Source organism: Ascidia mentula, chromosome 6 (assembly GCF_947561715.1).
Source record: "Ascidia mentula chromosome 6, kaAscMent1.1, whole genome shotgun sequence".
NCBI classification, from domain to species: Eukaryota; Metazoa; Chordata; class Ascidiacea; order Phlebobranchia; family Ascidiidae; genus Ascidia; species Ascidia mentula.
The window spans coordinates 14,005,417-14,032,348 of record NC_138571.1 but is presented as its reverse complement, the minus strand read 5'-3'; the positions used below and the strand labels follow the sequence as shown (position 1 = coordinate 14,032,348).

General features: G+C 37.6%; 2 protein-coding genes across 2 annotated transcripts; one reads left to right on the top strand and one right to left on the bottom strand.

Moving 5' to 3' along the window:
• Positions 1-849: 849 nt before the first annotated feature.
• Positions 850-16,691, bottom strand: LOC145905352 (cilia- and flagella-associated protein 74-like). Its single transcript, XM_082992527.1, has 40 exons — positions 16,559-16,691; positions 16,354-16,437; positions 16,178-16,301; positions 15,733-15,817; positions 15,507-15,625; positions 14,826-14,999; positions 14,664-14,760; positions 14,237-14,374; positions 13,989-14,125; positions 13,728-13,821; positions 13,360-13,509; positions 12,882-13,052; positions 12,477-12,650; positions 12,083-12,201; positions 11,942-12,008; positions 11,577-11,666; positions 11,043-11,213; positions 10,594-10,699; positions 10,123-10,218; positions 9,572-9,660; positions 9,230-9,352; positions 8,854-8,910; positions 8,721-8,785; positions 8,453-8,581; positions 7,812-8,073; positions 7,038-7,232; positions 6,645-6,753; positions 6,363-6,469; positions 5,799-5,969; positions 5,287-5,420; positions 5,075-5,209; positions 4,758-4,923; positions 4,167-4,286; positions 3,797-3,952; positions 3,345-3,477; positions 2,996-3,150; positions 2,544-2,673; positions 1,904-2,031; positions 1,302-1,436; positions 850-964 (listed from the first exon to the last, which is right to left on the bottom strand). The coding sequence occupies exons 1-40, from the start codon at positions 16,638-16,640 to the stop codon at positions 866-868; spliced, it is 5,076 nt and encodes a 1,691-aa protein (XP_082848653.1). The 5' UTR covers positions 16,641-16,691; the 3' UTR covers positions 850-865.
• A 421-nt stretch (positions 16,692-17,112) lies between these two features.
• LOC145905586 (ankyrin repeat domain-containing protein 27-like) lies at positions 17,113-26,305 on the top strand. The gene is made up of 25 exons (XM_082992831.1): positions 17,113-17,332; positions 17,393-17,557; positions 17,884-18,106; positions 18,312-18,544; positions 18,612-18,671; positions 18,743-18,796; positions 18,874-18,939; positions 19,020-19,096; positions 19,283-19,413; positions 19,517-19,552; positions 19,743-19,881; positions 20,470-20,542; positions 20,612-20,674; positions 20,737-20,867; positions 21,428-21,516; positions 21,679-21,794; positions 21,896-21,988; positions 22,192-22,300; positions 22,520-22,686; positions 23,178-23,297; positions 23,618-23,770; positions 24,139-24,321; positions 24,727-24,846; positions 24,911-25,072; positions 25,446-26,305. The coding sequence occupies exons 1-25, from the start codon at positions 17,231-17,233 to the stop codon at positions 26,115-26,117; spliced, it is 3,537 nt and encodes a 1,178-aa protein (XP_082848957.1). The 5' UTR covers positions 17,113-17,230; the 3' UTR covers positions 26,118-26,305.
• Positions 26,306-26,932: the final 627 nt, after the last annotated feature.

The window sequence follows — 26,932 nt, the reverse complement described above, 5'->3', positions numbered from 1 at the left end:
TTTCAAAATCGTCCCTACCCAGTATATATGTATCCGTCATATTTCTCATATATTATGTTGTGTTTTTGTGGCATCAATCGTGTTTTTATTAGCGTCGGATAACAATCACGCTTTGAACTTGTCAACTTATTTACGGCGAGCGTGCTATTCATTCGTTTGCACGAAAGACAACTAAATATCCGGTCGTCCTATTTTGTGACTAACTTCCAGCAACAAGCTGTCTTTTCAAACGGAGTAATCCGAACTCAAATGACCCTGTATGCATTTTTTATATAAGCCACATACCATAGGGTAAAAGATTATTCTAACATTCGAGGTTTGGAACAGACAGAGGATTCGAACAGACAGAGACTTTAGTACGCGTGGTTTGTAACGTTTTATTGTTAATATTCGTGCGACTGTTGTTTATGTATTAAAACTGATGGATTAACTTTGGGTTAGAGAGTAGCCTTTTATCAGGAGTTAGATATATGGCAGTGTCACTAATCAATATGGATTTTCTTGACAATTGCTAATTAATATTGCTAAGACCAAGCTTTATGCTAACACCTGACACATAGGTCGCAAAGCAGAACTAAAATGGAAAATCAGTTTGTATGTGCTATGTTAAGATTAGTAGCCTAATATTATGCTGAGTAACTAAGCAGTTGATAAACGTTTTAGACTCTATGGTCAAATCCTTTTTGGACCAAATTCCTCCCTTACAAATACATTCTCCTGATGGGAAATTACCCCCCGGTTGAGAAAATCTTCTTCATACAACCTTACCCAAATCCTGGCACAAAAACAACAACAAGCATGTACTTCTGTGAAAAATAACGTTTATTACACGTAGAAAACAAAAACAAGCAAGAATAAACTGCCTTTACTTGAACGAAACCAAGCCGGTAAGAATGACGTTGTACGTCATAGTGACGTCACCTTTCAGCGTCAATAGCACTGACGTTTCAACTGGAGTGCTCGGCTGTAAAAAGCACGAGATAAAGCTTGTTGGCAACTAATAATTTAAAAAAAAATTTTCCAAAAATGAGTGTTTGAGACATCTGCTATATTTGTCCAACATTTTAGCTTTGGCTTTCTTGTTCTGTGTAGTCAGCACCTAAACTTTTTATTTACTATTTGCAGATAGCAAGGATTTTATGCTGTATTTGGACAAATGTTAACTATTGGTAAAATTTCTACTACGTATAACATCTAATGCTTTGCTGTATTGTCCAGCAAAGGACTCGCAAGACAGATTAAATTTCAATTTCTGCCAAGAAACCTTATATGTAAAAAGTTAACTTTTTATTACGACTGACGTCATGGTTTTCTGGTGGGTTCCACGTGAATGTCAGGTCCTTTGTTCCATCAACGTCCACTGTTCCTTTGAGGGGATCAGCCACAAACCCTTTGCTCTGCGCTGATTGGACGTTATCGACGATCCACTCGCCGTTCTGAGGGAAAAAAGGAGGTCATGAAACGTTACTACAGTTCAAGTAACCAAAGTGTAAGACAAAATCCTTGTGTGTCTATCTAAGCTGGCTTTCTAAGCTAAGCACAAGAAAGTTCTTGTGTGTCTATCTAACCAGCGTTTGTTGAAAACTTGCGTTAACAGAAAAAGATTTTGGACAGAGACATTAAAAAAAACATAGAACTTTCTAGGCAACTCCAGTCTCCAAGGAATCGACGTTCTTGCACAAATAAACGTTGATTTTATTTTTCCAAAGTTTCGACTACGTTTTATTTTCCTTAATATCTACGTTAATGATGCAAGAAGACCGAAAAAAGGGATTTACAATACGTCTGAAATTCCTTTCAGATTAGAAATACATTTTATTGCTTGCTGGTAACTTCAAGCTCACTTAAAGCTTACAAACAGTCCTCAAGTAAGCTTTCGGACGTGCTGAAAAATCGGCAATACCTTGCGTCCAGCGAATGCGTTGCTCTTTAAGCAGCCAATGACCAAAGTTCGGATTGCTTCCGTAAATCCCTCGTCGGACACGTGACTTGTGAAAGAAAGGAGAATGTTCTTGGCGGGTGCCAATGCCTCTGTGACGTAATAAATAAAATGTGTGTCAACCAAAATCAGGTACAGAAAATGTGTAAATCAAAACTAAGCAAACAGATAGGTTTCGGAGAGGAAATCTGTTACATTTCTGCTGAAAAGTACGTTTGTGTTTCAAATTCGCATCTATATAGATTACTTAATTGCACATGTCCTATTTTTACTCTTTATTGAAGTTGAATTGAGGTCAATTCTAGGAACTGTTTTGTCTGAGTCAGTGATTGTCTATTGATCAAAATCGAAATGTCTTAAAGCACACAAAAGGTTTTTTTTTTTGTGGTGATGGCATGAATTTTTGTCGTCTTTCAAATAAATAAAACGCAAGGTTTAACTTCCATTGTGTTGCATAACTTTATCGGGCGTTTGCTAATCGTCCTCACATTATTATGCACTCACAATGGTATTGGACCTCTAATTCGAAAAGCATCCTTGGAGAAGTTTAAACACAAGATTTGTGGCAATGGCGTATGGTTGGAATCATATATAAAAACTTTACCTGCCGCTTCCTCAACTGGCTTCCGGTCAATGGCTAGAGACTCAACAGCGACATCCAGTGGGTCGTTTCCCTCGACGTACATCATATGATCGTGACCCTTTCCTGTCACGTGAATCACGTGAGCTTCTTCCTGTGATATTAAATCACAAACTGGTGAAATACGTCAGTGTGCTGCAGGTATTTGCAAAACAATACCGCTTATTCTTTGAAAAAAATACTGCTTATTCTAAAGAGGCTGTTAATAAAGAAATGCCTAATCCTGAATGTTCATAGCATTAGAGTTGGCACAGCTATTTTGCAACTGCAAAAAAGAAGTACAACTTCTACTTAACATGTATGGTTTTCTAAATATATTTTCGACATTAGTGTTTGGGTCTCAAAAATGGCTCAAAATAAAGTAAATATCAGTAAGGGATTTTGCCTCATCATAGATGTAATCCGGTCCAACTTACTGTGTTAAAGAGCACGATCCTTGCCCCATCCGAGAAGTGGCGACTCTCGTGGTCCGGATTGAAGGTGATTTCTATTTCGTGAGTTTCCCCCGTTTTTATTTCACCCTCGCACGGGACGCAGTCGAACACACACGAACCATTGTAGTTTTGGGGACCTTGTATTGAAATAATTAATTATGCAAAAAAAAAATAATTAAGAAGGAAAGGTACACAAACAGACAAGTGTTTAATATTATTTGATTTGTTTTTAACCATCTTTGGTCAAATTCTTTTGCTAAAATGGCCAAACGACAAAAAACAACACCCAACAATATCGTGACGGTTTCTACTGTATATTGACGGAATTTACCAACAAGAGCTTTCGCCGGCCTTCCGTCTCTTCTAATAAACTCAGGTAGTTGTTGTTGATTTTCGTGTTTCAGTAAACTTGCGCTGTCCATTCTGATACTGTATTTAACAGCAAGAGACGACTTGTTTTCCAACTGAGAACACAGTTTTGCTATTAACGCGACGTAACATTGCACCACAGTTGTTTTCCATATGTTATGCTTGCGTTAAAAATCAGCGCGGAAATTTGTATTCATTTATAACACGTGTTTATTTTCCTTGCTTGTTATTATAGTGCCTAGTATAGTATTCCGGAACAAAAAATAGGCAACTGGTGCAAACACGTATCAAATTGTGGAACTCAGTCAAAAGCCACAACCCAAAATACAACTTATTCAACGAAAATAAGAGTAAAAACAGGTTTGTATTGACAGCATAGCAAAATGCACATACGGATACATTGAACATATTTACCGTGAACATAGATTGTGAAGTTTCCCCTTCTAGCACGTGACCCATGTCTATGGCGCCACCTTCCGGCGAGAGGTGTATCACGGGGGTTACCCCTTTTCCAGTCAAACACACGTCCAGGACGGAAGAAGTACTGACGATTTTCAGAACCTCGTAAAACTGAGATAGAAGGCGGGTAGTGAGGTTTAAATTGGAGTTGGTAGGTTTTTTCAAGCAATTATTGTTTTTAACTACAAACGCTGTTTCCGTGCAGGCAAATTCACCCACAAAAAACAGAAAAACAAAACTGGCCGGGAATAGCTCGGGATCTAATGCAAGTGTGCTCAAAACTGTTTTGAGTTTCGAAACTCGGTTTCTCACAAGTAATACTCACCACTTTGCCAGCGGTAGGAGTAAACGAAACAAGTAACGTATGGGTTTCATCTGGCTTCAGCATTCTGAGAGCATTTAGTACTTGGAAAGGTCCGTTCGTGTCCAGCACAGATAACGTCAACTATGAAATTTTTTGCAAATTATTGGGTTGAAATACCGAAATACATAACATCGTATACTCCATCTATGTACATTGTAAGCACAAACAGAAGTATATCAGAATTGCATGGCCAATTAGGCGATAATTGATATAGATAGTTTTAGTAACGCTTAAATTATGTTGTTAATTCATAAGGTTAAGGCGGTATTGCAAACAACGCGTAGGCCGTACCCAGATTACGAATTTTCACTCAAAAACATTTTACGAAAACAATCTAAGCTTCTTATGTATCCAATGCTGTTTTCCGCATGAGTGAATACGCGAAGAAAAAGAACGTGCATAATTTGCTGGGGGTCGAGAGTTCGAACCTCATCGGAAGCGAGATGGTTGAAAACCATTTTTGACTTTAGTCTAGTCACGGCGACAACGCCATCTTGGCCAATGGAATTTATTCGATGTCATCTTTATGAACAATTTACCGCAAATCCGTACCTCGATCGGATGGTCCGATATATTCTGGATGCTGATTGGTTTAATCGTGTTTTGACCAATAGAAACCTGACCGAAATCCGTGAGGTTGTGACCGTGGTTGGAAATAATAACAACAGGTGGTTTAATGGTTGGACAATGTACTTCCAGATATAAGGTGTTCGCGTTACTAAAATAAACAAAAATACATTCTAAAGTTTAAATTCACAACGGTTCTTGGTGGAAATATAGTTTCTTACTCTAAAGAATAGATTCGAAACAAAAATTAAAAACTCTTGAAATCGTTCTTAATTTTTACACAGGAATGATGTAACTCTCACTTGAAGTTAAGTGTAGACGGTTCTACGCTATCCGAACAGCTGCCGGTTGCCACAAAGCATGGTATCGTGAATGACCTAAAGTTACCGGGGTAACTTCGGGTCAACGACGCTGCTGCTGCCTTGTATGCTGTGGAACTGCAAGGTTACAAAAGGTTAAGTTTCTTCCTGTAGATTGCAATGATCTATTATGAGATTTTATATAAACGTCTTACTTCTCATCTATCATTTCTGGGGTAGGTAAAGGCTGGTCTAACTTCTCAGCTGACTTAGCCGAACTTTTGGCCGATTTTGACGAGTCTCCTGTTTTAGGTTTTGACGGAGTTTTTGGAGTCTTCTTACCTTTCACCTAAACAAGGAGGCCACAATCAGACGGAACTGCGTGAGGTTAGTGAAAAAATGCACAGGTATAGCTACGTCACCAAAACCAGTCGAAGCCACGTTCGTAGCATGTACCGGATTTCTCCGTAATTGTTTTGAAAATAAATTATTTTGCTGAATAAAATGCTATCGCCTTAGTATACTAGGCAAATAATTCGATGGAATCCATTTATCGAAACTGTATACTGGATCCTTGCGCGCGCAAGGAATTTTGGTGTTCCAAAAGGAGGTCAAAGCGACGGTAAAAAAAAAAAATAATTTCAATATGACGAAATCAAAAAAGTTAAACAAAAACAATTCCACAGAAACGATTTAGGGAAAAAACATATCGCATTTTCTGTCTTACGGCTTTCTCCTCTTCCTGTTGCCTAGCAACCAGCTCCTCCTGCTCCCGACGTATCCTCTCCTGTTCCTCTCGCGCCTTCTCCTCCCTTTGTTCCTGCATCACGTGGACCGCTTCCTTCCGCACATCCGCGTCGCTCAGTTTCGGTGCGAATTCAAGCGTCACGTGACATTTCTGTGACGTCATACATGGATGGGTTACAACCGCGATCGCATGATTTCTTTCGCAGCGGTTTTTAGCGGACTATTTACGTCGTCATACAGATGTATTTTATTACTCATAATGCAGGCTTACGTGGACTACACACACATTAACAAAAAATCATGTACAAGCAATATAGCCAATAATGTTTCTATAAGGTCTCAATCCGTGCAGCTATGCTGTGATCTATAACGATCTTTCCAGCTAAATAGACACCAAAGCTGCACGGATTAGACTTGCTTGGTCGAAACAGTCGCCCTGTTTTCAGCTCACTATAAAAATATATATTGGATGTCTACGTTAAGCCACGTTGTATTGGCGTTGAAAAGCTCAAATCGATGTAACAAAGCCGTTTAATAACCTCACCTCTCCTGGTTTAACAGTTCCCACACAAGGAGTGACAAATATCGGGGCGTCCTCGGGAACAACGAACTCAAATGAAGTCGGGCCGACCGGAACAATTTCGCCTTTACCTGGAAATGTAAAGTATTTGATGGAAAGAGGATCAGACCGGGTTGAAGCTACATTAACAGTGAGTTTATTGAACCTATGATGAGGATTCAGACAGAAAAGGAAACAACATGAAAATATACATCGTGAAAAATATGCAAAGTTAAAGTGGAGACTCAAAGAGCTATAAACAGTTACCTGTCCGAGGTACGGGGTGAGTAAATTCGTTTGCACTCGTATGAGCGTTGACCACGTGTAGCAGAGCGGTCGATACGTCATCGAGAGCAGTTGCAGCAAAATGGATGACCTGTAACATAAAACTGTTATCAGGCCTTCAAAAATAAAAAAACAATAGTTTTACAGGCTTCGCAGCTTGGCATTGCAGCCAAGCTGGATCAGCCACTTTTTCAGACAAGTTGAGCAAGATTTGAAAATTTAAGCTCCCGGTGAGGTTTGAACTCACGACCCTGGGCTAACCAAGCCCAACGCTCTATACCAACTGAGCTACAGGAGCTCAGCGGTTTCACGATGTGTATTATGCCGTTGGAAGAAACATTACTGTGTAAAAAACAGTATTGAGAAATACGACACCTGGTGGCTGAGGTCAAGTGGGGGATGCACCCCTACCGCTCTGCAATGGATGGGGAAGTCCCTGTTGATACCCGATCGGCAGGTGAGCGTGAAATCATAAACACGTGCTCGTTTCGTTTCAACGATTATGTCGATCTCTATCGTCTCCAGCGGTAGAATCGTACCGAATCCATCGTTCGGTTGCACGTCCACGTACTGTGTGATTGCAGGGTTGTAAGTACTTGTTATCATATGTGTATGCAGAATAACGCCCAGAAACTGATGGTGCCTTCAGGCGAAATACATTTTTCCAAATGTCAACAAGCTGAGCTGTCTGCAAGATCGCTGTGTTGACTTAACATAGAAATACAAACGTTTATACCGTGTGCAGTTATCGTTGCAAAGTTTTTATGGACTGATTGTGTAGCCAAACTATAGGAACATATCGTAGATATTCGCATATACGCGCCATTGTGTTTCTTCCAAATCGAGGAAACGTTGATACGAGTGTCGATTTTTCAGGATTTTTGTAGGTAACAAAACTACGGTAAATTTTAGTATAATCTGGGCTGACTCTGTTGTTATCATATTTCCATATCTGACAAATAAGATGTTGTATTTCTTCCCAAACGTCAAAGTGTTACAATTTGTATCTCCAAGCATACATGATATAAAAAACAAACTTCCAACCCAACTGACGGTAATTAAACCCACACTATAGAACCTAATAAATTTTACAACGCCGTACCTAAAATCCTTGCAACGTTTACCACGTTTTCCACAGCCCCCACCCACCTCTGGTATATTGACGAATCCAAACAACTGTGGTAGTATAGAATGGTTGGTAAGCTTAACTGTCGAAACCACAGACTCGTATATTCCACAATGACCGAAGTCAATATCGACTCGGTCGAACTCGAGATCCGATGACGTCACCACGGCGTTAACCACGAACTCGACTGGACGAGTTTGTTCGGCGACTCGAACGACCAATGGAGATTCCAGTATTCCTGTCCCAGGGTCAAACAGACCTCCAGCGTCTTCGGCCAAGTTTTTCCTGAAGTTCGAGAAATAACGTGAGATTTAAGAGCCGGTATTTCTACTTACAACCTGGCTCAGATTATAACAATGGACGAATCGAATTATTTGTCGTTTTTGGGATCCTTGTGAATTGCAGATAGACAAAAATTTAGACCAATAGACTAAATTTTGTTTATGCATACATTGAAAGGCACTACATGAAAACATTTCGTACATAAGCTTATAAATATTCCCGTGAAACAATTTGTTACATTAACGTTTATCGCAATTGTTCCGCTATATGTTTAAGTTACGACAACTAAGGCCGGGTCTGTGGGTCCAACCTAACGTAAGAATCACTAAGCGGTATACATAAGGTCGTTAAAGTTCACGCACAAACAAGCAAGCTGTTAAACCTGGGCAGAAACTTGAGTTGAGCTGTGAAAGTTGATTTGGCCTGTATGTATCCGGTTTTCGGGAGAAGTTCAAGGTGCGACCGAAGTTCTCGCGGAACTTCAAAGTTCAAACGAAGAGCTGTACTTGCCCTGTGTACATTGATACGCACACCGTTAGCTGGTCGATCTTATGACAGACAAGATCTCATAACCCATTACAAAACAATCTTTTTACTCGTTAAGTAAAGACATGTGCGTTAAAATACATTATTGTGCGTGTAACTTTTACCTGTTGTGTACAACGATCTGATCTTGGTACAAACGATCGTACATGCATATCTTCAGGTCGATATTCTAACCCAAATCAGATAAAGAGTTAATTTAGGTATAATATTTTTTTTATTGCAACATATTTCACTTACCTGTCGTTCCAACCAAACAGGAACGTGGATTGCTACAGCCGATGCCTTGATTTCCAGCTGGAAGGAAAGAATTTAAATAACTTTTTTTAATACCCAAAAAAGGGTGAAATTTCGGATACGGTTTCAACAGTGATTTACATCTAACTGTATGTCACTGTAGTTCACTGTGGAAATAACTAACATCACAATATTTATGGTTTTTTTTCGGTTCCATTGTTACTTATACTACGAAAGTATTATTATTTTGTTTGGTATTGTGTAATTTTCAGAAAGACAATAGATAAATTTATAAGATAAGCTATAACTGGCTCATTCTTCAAACAAACATCCAGCATATGAAGCAATTGACACCCATTGAAAACCGATTTTCACTTACCGGTGCCGACTCCGGATCGCTGAACGATACTCTGAATGCAGCCTGTATATCGCCTGGAATGCACGGGGCAAATACGATATCGAGACGAACTGATGAAAAAGGTTCAATCTCTCCACTCATCACCTGTAGCGAAAAACGTTGAAATGTGTGATAGTCTGTTATGTGTGTATGGTATAGAGGGCCGGTCCAAGGGCACGTTTGAGTGATTTGGGCAAATCGAACCCGCTTGCGAAGACCAAAAAATTTCCAACAATATCCAAGTTTCGTTGCATTTCGATTTAAAACAGAGTACAGCAAACGCAAAGCGCAAGTTTAAGAGAAGTTAACAGGTAAAATTTTTACCTCTCCAACTTTAAGTTCTTCGGCCATTGTCTGATATTCGGTTGCTGGTGTGGCGAATGTTATCTCGTCCCCTTCGGCGCGACCATAGTCTGATATACACAAACACTTAATAAAATGTACTGGTAGCTATCTAGGCCTGATATGTATGAATTACATATAAACAGGAAATTTTTTTTATATCAAATATTGTTTTATCGTACAAGGTCAAATATATACTGCGATTGAAGCCACTTCAAAATTGCAAGCAACTAAAATTAGAACTTTAATGGCATGCGGTTGGATAGAAGCCTGATAAACTCGTCAGGAGAGCTGGATACAAAATAATTGACTTCTCGTATGAAAAATGGATCTCAACCACAGACTGCAGATAATGACCAGGCAATTACTGTTCTTTCCATGACAATACACACACAAAGAGCAAGCTTTAAAACGAAATAAGTATAATTTTTTTCCTCACATAATAACGGACTGGTCCTGTTTTAAACCTAGTGCTTTGTATGTATACAAAATAGTTGATATGTTATTTGGGAGTGGAAACAAGTTGTTCTCACGTGGTTGACCATATTCTGTCCCGTCGTCATAATCCTCATCGGCGCCATCGGGAAATTCAGAGATCTTAAAAGATCGGTCTGCAGTTTGGGGCATACCTAAAAGAGGGGTTTTTAAATAGAGAAAAACACAACTAAAGAGCTGTGCAACTTCATCAAATAGTAAATCATCGTGTTATTCAAAAGAATGTAACTTAACCGCCCATACACGGATCAGTACCAGCCTCTGTTAGTTATACTTGTCCACCCAATATTCTTTTGCATAAATGGATTTGGACTAATGCGAACTGCATACTTCTGAATTATTAAATTTTTTTTTTTGCTTATTTGCTCTGTTCATTACATTGTGATGTACAGATTTAGAAAAAACTGTTGTATGCCATTTTACAATTCCGCAAGTGCAACAAGGTTGAAAATAACTGCCTTAAAACATAATTCATGCCGCAACATGAGCGGGAAGAAATCTAAACCGACCTTCGCTGACTGGTGGACGTTTTGATCTGGCGCCGGTCTCTGGATTTGGGGTCGCTTTCATTCCATATGAATCGTCGTTGGTAACACCCGGGGTTTCAGCTGTTGTCTGAAATCAAGCAGAAATCATACAATATTTTTATATATTAATGCTCACCATCTGCTGCGGGTAGTATTAAAAGTGTTAGATCTTTTGCGCCTCTAGTGAGATTTCCATGACTGTGTTTCGATGTGGTTAAAAGAGTATGTAAGTGTGGCAGTAACGGAAAGGTCGTGTTGTTCTTACTTTTTTTAACAAAGGCATATATGCGCTGGAGGTTTGAAGCAGGTCCTACAAGCCGTGAGAGAAATGTTACATTATAAACAGTAATTTATAACTTTTGTTTGACGTAACCAACACATCAGACACATCTCGCATGCAGAAACAAAAAAAATTAACAACTTTCACCAACCAGTCTTCCTAGCGAGGTTTCGAGAGTGTAGGTGGTCGCAGGTTTCTCGGGAACTTTCTGGAAATCGAATCTCGTGCCCAGAGCGCCCTTGTTCACTAGCGTCACCGAGCGGCGAATCGTCTCGCCCACGACTTGGGATCCAAAGTCGATTGACGTCACATCCACCGATAACTTAATACATCGTGGGTAAATAATTAGATAATTTAAATTTACTGGCTTATTAACCAGCTAGTCCAGAGCCACAGTCACAAGCTACACAGATGGACCTTATAGGTCGAAACAGTGTTCACTGCAGACCACTGATAACCATGGCTTACATGCTACTGTAAAATTAACGTCTAATGCATAGAAAAAACCTTCAAACTTTTTCGGGAGAAAACGAACTGAACAGACGACAAAATACAAGTAACGGCCATTATAGGAGTTGGTGTTAAAGTAGGCGGGGAGAAGTAAGTTTTCTCACAAATTAAACGAGCCAGTAAAATGACTTTTTACGATACTTTAGGCTTAGGAACGTGAAGCATGATGACCTACGTCACATTTCTTGGTTGTGCATTTCAGTGGGATTGTGAAGGGTCCGGTTTGTGCCATGAAGAAAACTTCCCCTATCAAGTCCTCGTTAATCTGTTCGGGAGAAAATATCAGGTTCATACGTGAGCATATTGTACAATTATTTACATTATATTTACTAAGGACGCAGTAAAAAACGTAAGTACGACTGGAATATCAGCATCAGGAAAACTGTAAACATCAAAAACTTGATGCAGTGTTGAATGGGCAAATTTTGCGCTTTGATATTTACCATGCGTTTTGTAACAGTTTAAACAAACTGTAGATTCCACTTCATACAATGGTAACAGATAAGTAGATAAATAAAACCCTTTTTAAGCAAGTCTTACCATAGGTTTGAAGGTAACGGTCATATCGCACGACATACCAGCCGACATTTGTCCCGGGGGATTAAATCTGTGAAAAAGAAGCAAAATAGGATTTACTTGACGACAAACACACAAGTCGGCTTGCTTGTCTGCCTCCCTTACTCGATTTTGATGAAGTCCTTCAAATGTTCAGAGAGACCTGTTAGTTTGAGGAAGTTGATGCTGTAGGAAACGTTGGTGATGACGATCTTTTTCTTGTAGGTTCTCCCTACGTCCAAGTCCTGCAAGAGGGAAATATTTTTATTAATTAAGTTTGATAACATTTTCATCTAACTATTGCTAATAATCTTTTTTTACAGAAATATTCCTTCAATTAAAAATACAGAAAATTTCGAATAATTTCATTGTTCTGTGTCACAAACCGTCTTTTTCAATAGTGGAATATGTTTATAACGGAGCTTGTCAAAGTTTTAATTGCTACAGCAAAATGTAGCTAATGTTTAAAAACATCCGCGTGCAAAATGATATGACATCTGTCAATCCCATAAAACCTTACCTTGAAGTGAATAATATCCGGTTTACTGTAAAACGGTTGACCTTTGAACTCTCGCCCGGCCGCGACTTGTTTCACGATTATTCCCTCCCTGTGTTTGGTTAATGTTTTTTGTAAGATAGCTTGCTCCATTTTTGTTCCCCCAACTGGCTTCACAGCTACCTCATCTTTAGGAATCTGCGCCAAATCAATTTTAGATATATATATATAAGTCATCACCATTAATACAAATTCCTACGGTTGTTTGTCTTTTAAGGCAACAAGCCTGCCTCAAAAATCATCAATTATTTATTCAAATAGAATCCTAAAGTTGTTTTTTAATCTCGCTAACAAGTTTGGCTGAAAGAAACGCCATTTTGTTTGAATCATCTCAAAGTCAATAGCTTGATATTTACAGAATATACAGACCTTGTACATTTTGTGCTTCTGTTCCCACAAGCCTTGAAATTCAGGCTGTGCAAGACTCTCTTCCTGTTCTTCAGGAGGATGGGGAACAAGTCGATGATCTGAAGATGACTTTGGATGAGCAGAAACTATATCAGATGATGAAGCCTCAGATAACACTTCCCTCTGTATGTCCTGTTAATGAACAGCTTAAACAACTTCCACAATAACAAGGCAACAATTAATGCTTGCCATGATATATAGGCTTAGTCAGGATGAATATGTCTGTTGTCACAATCCAACTATGGCGTGAGTGCTCATAATGAAAAACATGTTGAACAATGATACTAATATGGAAATAATATTTTAAGTCACATCATGAAAGTTTGGTCAGACAGTAAAACTGATTATAAATAAGTCCAATAGGATTTAAGCATGACAAAAATGATTTCAAATTCCAGTGATAGTTCTTTGCTGTATTTACTGCCTGGTGGACAATTACCTCTCTTGGTGTCTGCTTCATGTATTTTACTTGCTGCAAGAAGATCGGTTCATCTTTTTCATTCAGTTCAATTTTGCTGTGGATTGACGGCTTCGGGGGAGGGCCAAGCTCCTTCGCCTTCTCTCTGTGTTTGTCGGGCCAAAGATGAGGCTAAAAGAAAGAGCAAGATTTAAAATCAGACAAGGGAATTTAATACAGAGGAACTTTTTTTACAAGAAAGTGAAAATGGGATCAAAGTTTAGTCATGTTGTGGAAAATCTAAAAAACTATATAAATCTTCAGTTAGAATATTTAACTTGAGTTAATTGTTTTAAATTCCAGAATGATTATCACAAAAAAGCAACTAGTTGAAACAACAGGATTGTTACCTGTTGCTTTTTCCGTCTGCTTATATTCCTTTCTTCATTTAAAATTGAAGCCACAATCCTTGCCTTGTTTACTTTTTGCTTAGCTTCAAAATCCCTGGAATTAAAGAAATATATAAGCACAATTTTTTGACACAATTTTTCAACACAAAATATACAATTCTTCAACACAATTTTTCAACACAAAATATACAATTTTCAAACACATTGACGAGTTGATGGCAGGTTGTTTGTAGATTCGAACATTTGTTTTTAACTTCTTACACTTTCTCTTTCTCAAATTCTTTGAGTTTTTTGCGACGAAGTAAAACTTGCTCCGGGTTTCCACCTTCATTCAGCACTTGGTGGCGCTCTAACTTCTCTGCCGCTTTGTCTTTTTTGTCAAAAGCAGCGTCCCTTGCCTTAGCGAGACAAAAATAATTTATTTGTAATATTCCAAGTAGCTTATTAACGACAAATTTCAACATATAATTTTTGTTTTTTACTTGCATGAATTTGTATACTGGGGCTACCTGCAAGGCTTTTAGGTTTTCTCGATTGGAAGCAACGCTGTTTTTAAGTCCAATGATTGTCTCCATTCTACGTTTCTTGTCCAGTTGTTGCATTTCATTTAGTTCCATTTCTTGGTCCTGGATTTTGGTCAGACTTTCCTGCAAATTCAACCAAAATTTTATGAATATTTAAAAATATGGTAACTTTTTTGTGCTGCAAACAGTAGTAGTTCATCTTGTTTCAACTAGTAAGGTCTCTAGAGTCACCAGCTACACTACTGTCTACAGCTCAATGATTATTATGGCTCTTTAGCTTCTAATGGAAACATCTATTTAAAAAATATTTTTTTGTGGCAGTATTAAAACAAGAAAATTAATTATCATGCAAAATAAAGAATGCATTAACTGCTATAATAATTATATGTAAAATTGCAACTAGATTACAAACCTTTAGGAAAACTTTTGCCTTTTCATGGTTGAGAATTGCTGACTCAATAATGTGGTGTTGCCTCTGGTTTTTCTCCTCAAACTTCTGCTGCAAAGCCCTTGAAGGAAATAAGGTTTAATATCAAAGTTACCAACATGAAATCTTTGTGCACTGAGCTTTAACCTTTGCGCTCTTTCATGCCTTTTAGCAGCTGTCTTTGCAATATGCTGTTCCTTGTTAAATCGATATCTTGCCATTTTTTCTTTGTGTTGAGTCACTTTTTCTTCTTTTTCAATGACTTTTTCAGCAAGATGCGAGTAATGTCGCTGTTCGATTTCTACCCGTGACTGAGCCAATCTACAACATAACAATAAGTAAAGTTAAAATTTTAAAAACTCCATATTCCAGCAGCTAAGTTTACCAAATAAATAAAATCCATTTATTTTGTACAAAACAGTACAACATAGAGAGCTGTTGATAAGTTCTCATCAGTGCAGTTGTTGACTAGTTTGAAAGCTAGCCCAAATGCCAGCTGCACTGATGAGAACTTATAGGTTGAAACTGTGTGTACACCTGTATGCAGCTCTCAATGTATATTATGGCTCTTTTTGCACATATAAATACAACATACATACATAAACAAGAAAGAGGAGTATTAAGTTCTCTTCACATCAACTTCATAAGAGAAATTGTCATGTCATACTCAGATAGATAATACATTTTTGGTAAAAAAGACAATTTTTGTTGTCGCTTCAAAACAGTTTGGTACACTGCAAGTCCTTTTTGTCAACCCAAACCAATGGGTGACCACAACAGAATATACCTTTTTTATTAATCAAATAATATGAAGCAATTTGTATTTACTCAGCCTCCTGTAAGCGTGCTTGAATATCAACTTCCAACTTTTGTTCTGCATCAATCTCGATATTTAGTTTTTCACACTTTGATAACAGGCGATGGTAAGAAGCCATGTTGTCTCTTTCCTGAAATCAAAAACCATGATTATGCACTTGACATGAGTTTATCGCTTTATAGTTAAAAAATAATCACAATCATCACAAAAAGTTTCAACAATTTAACCGAACCAAACCTTTGCCAGTAATATGTTTTTCTCCACACTTTCACGTTCTTCCTTCAAAGCTTTCATTCTGACACGGCAAGCATGGAGTTCCTCTCTGGAAAAAAAGTAGTTTTAGGAGATCAAGCTACAATGATAAGATTCCTTAACTTTTGTGGAGATTTGCATTAAAACAAGTTTACACTGCTTAAAATACAGAGGTTGGCTTAGGATAAATTAGGGGTTATGTGCAAATGCAAATCTGTCTTTATTCGAGTAAGTTTGTGTCCATGCTAACTGTTGTTTGTCATATAGAATTCCCAAAACCAAGTAAATCAGTTACAGACATTTTTAAAATTTAGCAGTTATTTACATAGAAAAACTGATAATATCATAAATATTAGTAAAGGCAACAACATCTGTGTTAATTAAAAACTTTATAGTGAAGTTCAAGCATATTTTATGTGGGAACACTGACCTTGCTCTTTGGACACCGAATTCTTTTTCATGCAATTTTTGTTGCAGCGAGTCCAAATGACGTTTCAACATTATCAACTGCGCCACTTCCCTTTGCATCCCAGGGTCAGTCTCCAAATACATTCCTGCATGCCAACATTTATTGAAAAGGTAATTTGATGCATTCAGATTACAAACCAATTTCTTTGTCAACTTGATCACCGGAAATAACGGAATCTGTCTCATTGCTGAATAAATCTTCATAGTCATCATACTGGTGGTCTGCCAAAGAGATGCATACATTAGAAGAAATGTAAATATGCTATGAAGATAAGATAATATTTAACCAAGTTGTGTAGTAAGTGAAGTGGGATTACATACAATTTCACAATCAATTACATACCGAAATCGTCCTCTTCCTCGTCTGAACCAGTAGCAAAACTTTGGTTTCTCGGTCTCATACCAAAGTCAAAGCTTTCCTCCATGACTTTTGCTCAATTTTAACTTTTTGTTTAGCAATTTGAACCAAGAACAAATGTGAATGATAAAAGGTAAATCCCCGTTGCTATGGCAGTGCATTTTACACAAAAATATTATTTTAGAGGACATTTCAATACTTTACAGCTACACAATGGAATATATACAATTTATTTAAAATTAACAAAATGTTTAGCAAACGAACATGATGTTTATTACAGAAGAATTGTCAAAGGCATCTGTGTTTTGCTATAAAATGAAAAACAGTTTTTAATTCAATAGATTTCTTGAAAAACTATGACGACTCTATTTGTAATAGTTAACATGCCACAAAACATACCATGAATATTTCTGTTGTACAGGAAATAATTTTTCACATGACACATTAGAAATAAATATGCTTTGTCACTTTTTATTACAATACTTTTTACGGTTGAGTAACCTTCAAAACAAAGTCCGTGTTCACTTTCAGATCCGCAAGTTAATGTAATGAGTTGTTGTTTACATTAACAAGTACGTCTGATCAAGCTTCCTGCCTCTGCAGTTAAAAGTTCACAACGTTACACATTGTTGCCAAGCGTAAGCTATCAAATGTGGCATGGAAACCTACGATGAAGACCTTACTGCGAACAGCTGGTACATCTCGTTGTGTCGCAACCATGAAGATTTGTTTGCAAGAGCGACCAGCGAAAGATGGATGGTATAAACTATTAATTGTTGCCGTTGTTATAACGATAATACGTTTTTGATCAATCATTAGATATGCATTCCGAAAAACGGTACATGGAAACCAATAATTGATGATGGGGATCTGTTTTCTCAAAAGTATTTTGAGTCCCACATTTTAAAACCACTCGTTGTTTATTCCAATGAGAGTGAAGGTGAAAGTCAGACAGAGAACAAGTACATTACATTCAATGGAAAGGTATTTATCATCTATATTTTGTTTTTTCATTTATATTTAATGAAGTATACTTGTGCCAGATGGGAAAGTTTTTTTTTGCGCTGAGGATTTTTTTCTGTGATCGTTAACCGCTGTAATTTTCGAATAGACAGCACTTTTTCCAATCTGGTATTTGTGATTTTTAAGAGGACTGTATATATTCAGTTTGATTTTTTTTAATTACATCTTCCTAATTTTTTGTATTTCCTTCTAATTTTATCATGCAAAGTATTTGTTAATTATATTTTAATTTCTTATATAACCTTCCAGAGGTTGTATACGCTGTGATAACTGCATGCCACTTTTAGGAAGTATTTATTGAGGGTTCGAAAGTATTGTGCGGGAATGGATTCAGCAACAAATTTCAGAAACCGTCTTACGATAGTCGCAGTGAAACTCTGGACTTGCAAGTTGAAAGTTGCCATTCATCGGAAATCCTGTTTGAAGAAACCTTTTTTAATCAAAATGATGAGAGTTATGTTGTGTTATGCATTTCACAACCCCTCGAGACTGATGTTGTTTTGCAAAAAAGTAAGTCCAAAAATTAAATGCTCTAGCTAATAGTAAAAACAACTAAATTTAAATGAAACAATCAAAAAACTGCTGTGTTTACATGGAACAAAATCAACACCCTGGTTATAAATATATATTCTATTTGTGTAAAAAGTGTGCTGTCTGTTTATAAGTATTATACAATGTTATATTGCTAAGATTAACATCTCTGTTCCTATTTTAGAAAGCACTGACCTTGATATTGATAATGATGATGTAGATGTAACACCAGCAAAGTCATTGTGGGATTCCTATGGAACCTTCATATGGGGAAAGGCTAGTAACCCAACTAAATGTAGAAGCTTTGTCAATGAGAAGATTGCCCAGTTTATTACAGAACAATCGAACAGCCCATACTCTTTCACTTTAATGGCAAAGAATGAAAAAGCCAGAGAAAAGCAAGTTCAATGTATAAAGGTATATGTGAATGAATCTGTGTATTTCGCTCTAGCTGACTTGTGCTTTATTCTTGATTTATTTGAAGGAATCCATGTTGAAACTGTTTACAACTTGCTATCAGCAGCTTTTGAAAGATCCTAAACTGGTAAACTTTCTATTAAATGCCAAAATAACTAAATTTATGATCTTCCAACATCAATGTACTATTTGTTGCAGAAAAAATTTTGTGAAAATCCCGTGCACTGTGATGAATTTTGTACCACTCTTGAGGTAACTGGTAGATTATATTACATATCACATAGTAATGTAAAACATGGTTCAAAAATTTTGTATCACCAACATTGCAGAACTACATGCAGCATGACGTCCATGATGCTTTAATGGGAAATCTGAAAAACTTGTTATCATTCCAGGTGAAATTTTTGTATAATTTTGTCAATAACAAATAATTAAAAGTATATGTACATATGCAAAGTTAAAATACTTTATGCAGGATTTTCATTTAAACAAAATAACACGCAATCTTTTGCCCATTCGCCTTGAAGACCTGGAGATTCAAGAAAGGTTTGGGTAAGTTTTTGTAAGAACCTTGACACCACTTAGAAATGTTTAACAAGATATATATTTTTTTATCTTCTGGTTTCAGGTGGTGTGTTTAAATAGGGTGTTTAATTTCCCAAGTATATATATATATATATACATAAACAAGCAACAGTCCGTACCCAAACTAACATAAGATGTGAAACCGCTTTTCAGGTCTGGTATCCTAAGAGCAAGAAGAGAACTTTCTCTTTTGAACCAATTTCACACTCCTAGAGAGAAGTTGGCTTGCATACAAAAAGCTGTTGCCTTTCTCACACAACGCAATGCCACTTACAGCTATGCTGGTAAACGTTATCTTCCTCTGTAATTTATATATTAAAGATATGTTTGTCACATATTTATTGATGCAAAAAGATGTTTTCAATTGAAATGTTACATGTATTACAGGTTCTGTGTCAGGAATATCATCAGAAAATAGACCTGGTATGTCTTATTTGCAAAAAAGATGTTTAAACTACAATTGGTTTGGAGTTTATGATACACATGATGCTTATTAAAAATGGTCTTGGTAAACTTAAATAAACTTAGGTCATGGAACCTTTATCCTGAAAAAGGGTTGAATGCCTTGTGATTATATTAAACCAGGAATTAAATAGATTACATATTGCTTTAGAGCCTCAGGTTATGTCATCAGATGACCTTTTACCAATCCTTGTATTCCTCATAATAAAGTGTGATGTTGCGAACTGGATGGCGAACCTCTACTATCTGAAATATTTTCAAATCAACAAGTCATCCCAGGACAAACTAGGGTAAGTGCAAGGAGTCTGAAGGTCCACAGAAAAACCATATTGTTAGATTAGGTCATATGAGTATGAGAGAAACTCTTGACCTTACATGAATGTATTACTGAATGCTTTTAGTGTTTGACTTAGGATTATATAGGGTTTACATCCAACCTTGCTGCTGTTCTGTGGCTATTTATGGAGAAATGTTTCTTAAAAGCAGATTGTAGCCTAATTGATAAGTGTTAAAATTAGCTGTCTTAATTTGGCCTCTAATGAGAAGTTAAGTTTTTAAATTAAGCTTGGGGTTATTAATATGCTCAGAAGGCATTTGCATTTGAGCGCTAAACTTGCTCCAAAGGAACTTTTTCAGCAATGTGTGCCAAACAATTGGTTTATATATAAAAGGCCCAGTATGGTGCTTCTTAACCGTTTACAGTTGCATTTGCACCTGCTGTGGTTTGCAGCATTTCGATCGCCTATACTCCCAAATGTTGTTCACACATTCGAAAGCTGATTGTTCCAAAAATGTTAAATTTTAGTTCAATTTCACTTTCTTGTTGGCATGTTTAATATCGATTGTATTTTGCTGTTCAACATGTTTAAACTTTTTAGATTCTATCTGGCCACCCTCGAGGCAGCTATAGAACATGTTAAACGCGGCAATGTGAATATTGACGTTGCTAAGGTAAGTTTTCCACAATCAACATCCAACTCATCAGATTTCTCATATTTACAATTTTGTGTTTGTCCACAGGTTTTATCACTGCAGAAGAAAAACACCAGTGAAAATCTGAAACAGTTGACAGAGCTATTCACGGTAAGGGCGAGTGTCCTAACATTGACAAGCATGTTAATTTTAAACTTGAATCAAATTTTCAGTTAATACGAGAAGGTGACGCTTCAGGCGTTCAACGTGTTTTGCGCCAAGCGGAATCACTTCGAAATCTCCATGAACACGACAAATGCCACCCATTGTGTGAATGTCAGAAGTGCAAAAAACTTACCCAGGGGTAGGAAATTTACTGTAATCTCTTGATGTAAATCATTTCAGAGAAATAACGGAAATATATACATAACATGAAAATTTTCTTGATAATCAAGGATTTCCAAATTTAACGATGTGGTTTGATAATTGTCTAATTGTCATACATTTATTGAAAAGTGCAACCTGAAACACTTCTCAAACCTATAATGCACTGGCTAAGCAATTATGTCCAGATGTGTAGTTTGTCAATAGTGCAGGTTTATACAAATTGTTACTGATGCTGCCTGGCATATTACATTGCTAAATACTGCCCTTCTGGCAAGCTTTATTTTATTTACGTTTCTTAACATTTCGGCTGTTATGCAACAGCCTTCATCAGGAAGTAAAAATGTAAGTTTAATAAAGTGGAAACATTTGAGGCACATAAACAGGTTCATGTTGTATTTTGTGTCTCATGTGACTACCTGCAGCCCATAAAATTCTACCCTCCGTTAGGGATGTACTAGTGTAGATGTAGATCTATGTGACGTGTACAAACATCCCAAAACATGTGAAATGTTTATCATTCCTTTTTCTGCTGTGTAGGAATTATGGTGGTGAGTCCAAGTCATTAGTCGGGGCTTCCTCGAGAGATGACAGAGGAAGGGCAGCCTTACATGTCGTATCCATTTCAGGTAAGTGCTAAGATGCTTTACTTACAGTCATTCCTTTTAGACATAATAATTGCTATGCAAAATATTCAATGTTATGATTTTTTTTCCTTTCTAAAACAAGAAAATTGCCCTTATGTCAGTCGTCCAACTTCTGAGTACATAACTTTATTCTTATGTTTACAGGCAGGCATGAGATGGTTGACATACTTGTGGAATATGGGGCAGATTTAAATGCTACCGATTATCATGGCTGCACTCCTTTGCACCTGGCTGCAGCTGAGGGGTCGCAAAGTGTAATGGTGAGTGAGTAGTTTAGGGTTTCCTATGTTGATAGTATTTTCATGCCCTAATATTCAAAACCTTACTGATAACAGTTAATGAAAACTTGTAAAAAATGCAGTTTCTGCTTCTCCATCATGGTGCAAATGCCAATGCTGAGGACAATAACAACAACACTGCCTTGCACCTTGCTTCTCTTGGTGGTCATGAAGGGGTGAATTACATTAAAAGATTACAAACTCTTTTTTTTAATTTTTTTTTTAAATTACAAATACAAACTAATCTTTTGTATCTATTATGAAAGATTTTTTTTTAAATATTAAAAGTTGGTTTTCGGTCAAATAGGTACTTATAAATCACTTATAAATGAACCTACACAGTACAAAAAACATGCACAGTATTTATGTTTCTTTCTAGTGTGTGAAAGCTCTTCTCTATTTCGATCCAATATCTGTGATTGTGAAAGTGAATTCGAAGAATGATTCTGGTGACACTCCGCTCCATATTGCCTCAAGATGGGGATACGGTACTATGTCGAAATACATGCATTTTTTCTGATAAATTTGCTGAACTAAAATAATTAATAATTACACAATTTTTAGCTTTTCACAGTATGCAAATTATAATAATAGTAAAGGGAGAGCTACTTTAGAAGGAAGGCCTGGGTTAGACTGAGCCAATTTGCTCATTTAGTATAAATATTGTTAACCCGCCCTTGTACTTAATCTGTGCTTTACTCCTACAGTGCAAATCGTCCAGGCGCTGATGGAATATTCGGGCGATCCCCACTTAAAGAACAGAAAGCATCTGACTCCATTTGACGTCAGCCATAACAGTGACGTCACAAACACTTTGCGCACAACTGAAGTTGACCCGAGCACCGTTTCCCGGTACAGAGACCAACCGAAGAAGGTCAGTAACTCGTGGCGTAATTGTAGAAACGTTTAACAATCTTTGAGCATAAGTAGCGACTATGAATTAATATTGTTGCTGTTTCTCATTAAACGGGTTACTGTGGAAAAATACGTATTTATTTTTCGTACCAACAAACACATACTTTGTAACACATAGTTTGGAACGTTTACTAATAATGTGATCAACAGCATCCTAGCTTTGGCCTTCCTTTTTAAAGTCATTAACTCCAGATATTTTGCACCCAAACACATACTCAATTCTGGTAAATGGACATGTTTTGTAACAAATTTGTTTTTCTTGTAAATAACTTTTTTATTTTGTTTTACATATCCACAACTTTGAAAATACTCAAAAGTATGATAATGACCAATATAACTGTTGGGATTTGCAGTCAGTTTTTCCTGTAATATCCAACATCCATATTTGTAGGGCACAACATTAGTTAGTACAAGTCTCCATAAACAATGTCCTGCAAATTCTTCTTCCAGAAATCTCTCCAACGCAGCTTCACCCTCGCCACTGCCTCTGTTGGCAGCCAACGTGGTGGAGGATCTAAAGCGAAGAAAAAGAATAAGGGCCAAGATGAAAACGTCAATACTGCGAAAGAGGTTTGTGTGGAAATATGATCCTAGAACTCATTCAAACATCTGTTTTTATTACGGAAAAGCAAAAATCATTCCAAACACTAATTCAAATCACATAGTTTTATTTTCCGCGACAAACTAACACTTAAATAAAAAAGAACAGGGGCCTCTGTTATCAATATTTCGCTATTGGTTAGTTATGATTGGGTTGGTAGATTTGGCGCTAGCGTACTTTGCCATCACGACAGTATTAACCATGTTCCCGGCACTTAACACAAACAAAAACGTATGCATACAGACCAGGGCGAGGCTCTGAATTGATGACGCCCATTATTTCCTCGCAGATTGAAAAGCTCTTGCGGGCAGTGAGAGACAACGATGTGAGTATGGTGTCCTTCCTGTGCGGGTGGCCGCTTCCAGCTAAACCTGAAGAAGTGACGACGGCGCAGAAATGTCATCCTTTATGCCAGTGCAGCAAATGCAAACCCCCACTTACGGTAAGCACGTATTTAGGTATTTTTTATCGTTTTATTGACAGACAGTACATTTTTACAACTTATAGGCATATCGTGTTTTAATTAATCTGTCCTTCTGGCACAATTGAACGTATATTTTTATTGGCCGACGTTTCGCCTGCTACTAAGGTAGGATAAATGTTACGTTTAATTGTGCCAAAATAACAGAATAATTAAAATAGGGTCACGTTAACTAGGGAACACTTAGCCTAAACCCCAACAAACAATGCAAACTGTTCATATAACTGAAAGAACTTATACAACGTTCCGACTACGCCGGTTTCACCTAATTGCATTTAAATTCTTTTACCGGATTTATTTAAAATCTTGTGTAAATATGTTTTGCTTAGGAATCAATACTTCATGCCAATAGTACCGGCCCAGACGGTAGTACGCCGTTGCTTATTGCAGCAAAACTTGGGTACGTTGATATGATTGAACACCTCCTACGTCACAACGCCAAAACCGATCACAAGATGAGGGTCAAAGGTCATACGCCTCTGCACGTGGCTTGCCAGTACGATCACGTGAAGGTAAGAAAATAACCTAAGAGGTCTGCGGCTGATTACCCGTTAACTTGGCCTCGGTCTTATTAAACTCCTGTTGTTGCCAGGCATATTGCAATTCAAAATATACTGCTCTTCTGGCATAAAATTAGAGTACTATATTGTTGCGACGTTTCGTCTGCCATCATCTGGGTTTTGGCATTTATTGTTTGCGATTGGTTTTTTTTTTGTCAGGCTTCAGAAACTGTCAGTTAACAAACAGTGTTGAAATTTAAGTAAACTTTCATTGACAGAAAAACACTTTAGAGAGAGGCGCAGTTTGTCGTGAAATTTTTATTAATACTCCCGAATCTGTCAATCTCTCAATGATCCTACTGGTGGTCTTGTATTTGGTCGGTACGCGTAGCGTTTGAATGTGAACCTTTCCTCCAGATAGTGAAAATGCTGTTGAACCACGGGGCGTATTACGACATCCGGGACAGCGAGGGCAATACCCCAATATTCATGGCCTCGATGAACGGGCACCAGAAAGCCATCACAGTGTTGTTAGAGGTAAGGCATGTGCGTAAGAGCGTAAGAGCGTGAGAGTGTTTTTTTTTAACGAAATCGCACGCAGCACAAGGCGTCCGTGAACATTCGCAACCACAGGGGGGATTCCCCGCTCCACGAGGCGGTGAAGTGGCGCCACAGCGACACCGTGCGGTTGCTGTTGGACGGCGGGGCGAAGGTTTACTACGAGAACAACCTCGGGAAAACGCCGCTCGATTTGGCCGCTGCGGTAGGATTTGTGTGCCATGTAACCATGGTTACTGTCGGCATAAAACATTAAATAAGTGCGCTGTACACAAAATTTTTAATTTATTTCAGTCATTTTGTTTGTTTTGAAGGCTATTTGTAATTTTGTGTTAGGATGTTACCTTTTTCAGAAACACACAACAATAATTTAAATTTTGTATAAAGTAAGATTTATTTTTAAATAATTACATTGCTATTTTTCAAAATAAGGACAAATGTTAGAAATAAGCACGGCATCAAAACCCTGTATATATTGCATAGTAAAATTACTGTATATATGACATTAAACATGATGATGTCATTCCCTCTATTTCAAACCTACAATCCACAACAAATGTTTTAATTTTTTATCACAGGAACCAGAAATACTTACAATTTTGAAAAGCGAACTTCAAGCTCAAACACCTGAACCCTCATCTGGTACCCACATGACTTCGGTTTCTTCCAATGAAATGACGTCTGATTCCCGCTCTTGCAAAAGCATCAGCCAATCAGAGGCCGACGAAGCGCTGGCCGATGATTTGTACGACAAATTCAACGACCGAACTCCCTCCACGCCACCTCTTTATGACGTAGATTTAAAGGGATCTATTGCGTCAGAGCCAGAAACTGACATCACTAAAGAGACTTTCGTGACGTCATGCGATAACACGTCACAAGAGCGTGATGAAAATAATTCGTCTAACTTACTTCAATGTGTCACCGTAAAGACATCTGAAGTCGATTTGCAAGGCGAAACGTCATCACCCGTGACGTCACAAGTTTTGTTGACCGAAGATTGTCACGTGAGACTTGCTGAAGCGGAACGATCCAGTAGTGATAACACGGCCGAAGCGGAAACGTCTGCAAAGCCTTTTAACGTGGACACCTATTTTGAAATTGCCACCAAACTAACAGCTGACGTAATAAACCAGGTCAATGAGGAAACAAGTCACGGCGACGTCACCAATGACGTAGGTAATACAGGCGAGCTTGAACCAAAGTCGAATGGTTCTTACTTGAGCTTGAACAACAATGAAGCAGACTAAAATATTTGTATTTGAGTAAAATGTACGTTTTCATTCGGTTCCTTAAGTGGCGTTTTGTTTAACGTAGTTGCTAATTTCTTGTGCAATATATTTATAAGTGTTATCTTTTGACGTGTATCCTGTTGCGTATGTTGAAAGTGCGGTGCTGGTTTCCTATGTGCTTCCTTTGTAATGCTTGAAATAAAATTTAACACTGCAGCGGAAATTGTCCCTAAACAAAGTAAGACCTCCAAGAAAATTCTTTGAAAATATTCTTGGAATCCGTTACGGCTGCTTTGTATGTTACTCGTGGTCCAAACACTAATCCACCTTGTTTGTTTATTGACTTAATGAATTAGAAAGGTTTTACCGATATGTTCCCAGCGAAGAACAAGTGGCGCAAGTAAGTTGCAGAATGGCCTATACTCTTCTGTGGTTAGCGTCCTACAATTTATTACTGGTTACACACAGTTTCCTGTTATGATTGTCTCGACTCGTTGCCGAGACGACGATCAGCTGTTTCATACGTCATACGGTGATTTGTCGCAGATACAGTTCTGTAAGGCTTGCTATCTCTTCCAGCTTGGCTTGTATTTGAGTGAGCATTTGATGGCAATGGGGCGTTTGGACCTTAAATATGCTCAGTTAAGGATTAAAACTTGTCATATGTATCATGTATACAGGGAATAAGGTAAGATAAAACGTACAGCATTTTGACAACCAATTTTCTACGATAGATGTGTCTTAAGTAAGAATAATCTAGCATTGTGTTTGTGCTATTACACGCTCATGTCCGCACGAAGGTCGTGTAGTAACAAGTTCCGGAAGATATTAAT